The sequence below is a fragment of the Fulmarus glacialis genome, unplaced genomic scaffold, assembly GCF_000690835.1.
Source record: "Fulmarus glacialis isolate BGI_N327 unplaced genomic scaffold, ASM69083v1 scaffold22282, whole genome shotgun sequence".
Classification (NCBI taxonomy): Eukaryota; Metazoa; Chordata; class Aves; order Procellariiformes; family Procellariidae; genus Fulmarus; species Fulmarus glacialis.
The window spans coordinates 381-1,862 of NW_009196188.1; the positions used below are offsets into that span (position 1 = coordinate 381).

The following is a 1,482-nucleotide window of genomic DNA, read 5'->3' on the forward strand; positions in this document are numbered from 1 at the left end:
CCGCGAGCCGGGGGGCTGCGCCGGGATTACCTGTCCATGGTGATCTGCCAGTAGGTTTCGGCGGAGAGGGGGATCCAGTTGATGCCGTTGGTGGTGTAGGAGGGGTCGATGGCGCCGAAGAGGACAAAGCTGCCACTCTGCTCGTCCCTGCAAGGGGGGAGTGAGCCATGTCCCCCCGGAGCCGTGGGGCATCACGCCACCGGGGAAGGGTGCCGGAGCCAGGGGAAACGGGAGAAAATCCTCAGCAAGGGCTGGGCGGCTCCGGCCAGGGCTTACTTGCTCAGGAAGACGGAGAAGAGGTCCCTGGACACGAGGTGTTCCGACATCATGTTGTCAAAGACAGGGGTGGCTCCGGAGGAGGCGATGCTCGGGAAAGCCAGCCCCAGGATGCCATCGAAGGGGCAGTAGTAGAAGAAATTGCCAGGCTCTGTCTCAGCCAGCCCGAAGATCTGGTCGATGATCTTGAGGCCCGCGACCTGGTTGGGGAGATGGGGAGAGGGAGAAGGGCTTGGTTTGGGCAGGCGGTGCCCCGGTCTCCCCACTCCCGTGGGATGGGGGGGCTGGTGCACCCCGCCTTACGGTGACGGGGTCGTAGCAGGCGATGTAGAGGCTGTCGTTGGTGCCGACGAAGGTGGAGGAGTCCGCTGGGTTGAAGCGCTTGTGGTCGCCTGTGGGTACGGGAGGGAGACGGTCACGGTCCGTCCTGACCTCAGGGACCAAGGACGAGCCTCCTGTGCCTCCCCCGTTGCCAGACGGCCCTTGGGAGAGACCGGGCAGAGCCGTCCTCGGCTCCCAACCCCGCCAGGGGCTCCCGCAGCCAGGCAGGGCAGGGGCCTGGCCAAGCCTGGGGCTTCTGCTGCCTTCACATCTTGCCCGGCCGGCCACGGGGCTACCAGACACCTACTGCAGGACAGGCTGGAGCAGTACACCGAGGGCACCCACAGGTTGGAGGAGCCGGTGTCAAAGATAACGGTGAACTCCTGGGGTGGGGTGCCGATGGAGATGGTGCCGAAGTACGAATTCTGTCAAAGCGGGATGAGGAAGGGATTAGTGGGATGGCTAAGGGGCTAGCAGGATGGCTAAGGGGCTAGCAGGATGGGTAAGGGGTAGTGGGTCGGGTAAGGGGTTAGGGGGTCAAGTAAGGGATTAGGGGGTCGGGTAAATGAATAGCAGCATGGGTAAAGAGCGAGTGGGTCGGGTAAGGGGTTAGGGGGTCAAGTAAGGGATTAGGGGGTCGGGTAAATGAATAGCAGCATGGGTAAAGAGCGAGTGGGTCGGGTAAGGGGTTAGGGGGTCAAGTAAGGGATTAGGGGGTCGGGTAAATGAATAGCAGCATGGGTAAAGAGCGAGTGGGTCGGGTAAGGGGTTAGGGGGTCAAGTAAGGGATTAGGGGGTCGGGTAAATGAATAGCAGCATGGGTAAAGAGCGAGTGGGTCGGGTAAGGGGCTAGGGGTAAGGGTAAGGGGCTATGGGGATGGGTAA

The 1,482-nt window shown here is 62.1% G+C and overlaps 1 protein-coding gene across 1 annotated transcript in view; it reads right to left on the reverse strand.

Moving 5' to 3' along the window:
- LOC104072619 (pepsin A-like) overlaps positions 1–1,482 on the reverse strand; it is a gene marked incomplete at both ends in the record, with an annotated part of 1,967 nt that overhangs the window by 223 nt on the left and 262 nt on the right. The window contains 4 exons of the mRNA XM_009572136.1: positions 31–147; positions 277–476; positions 580–668; positions 905–1,022. Of these exons, the coding sequence (XP_009570431.1) occupies positions 31–147; positions 277–476; positions 580–668; positions 905–1,022 (524 nt within the window). The remainder of the gene's footprint in view (positions 1–30; positions 148–276; positions 477–579; positions 669–904; positions 1,023–1,482) is intronic.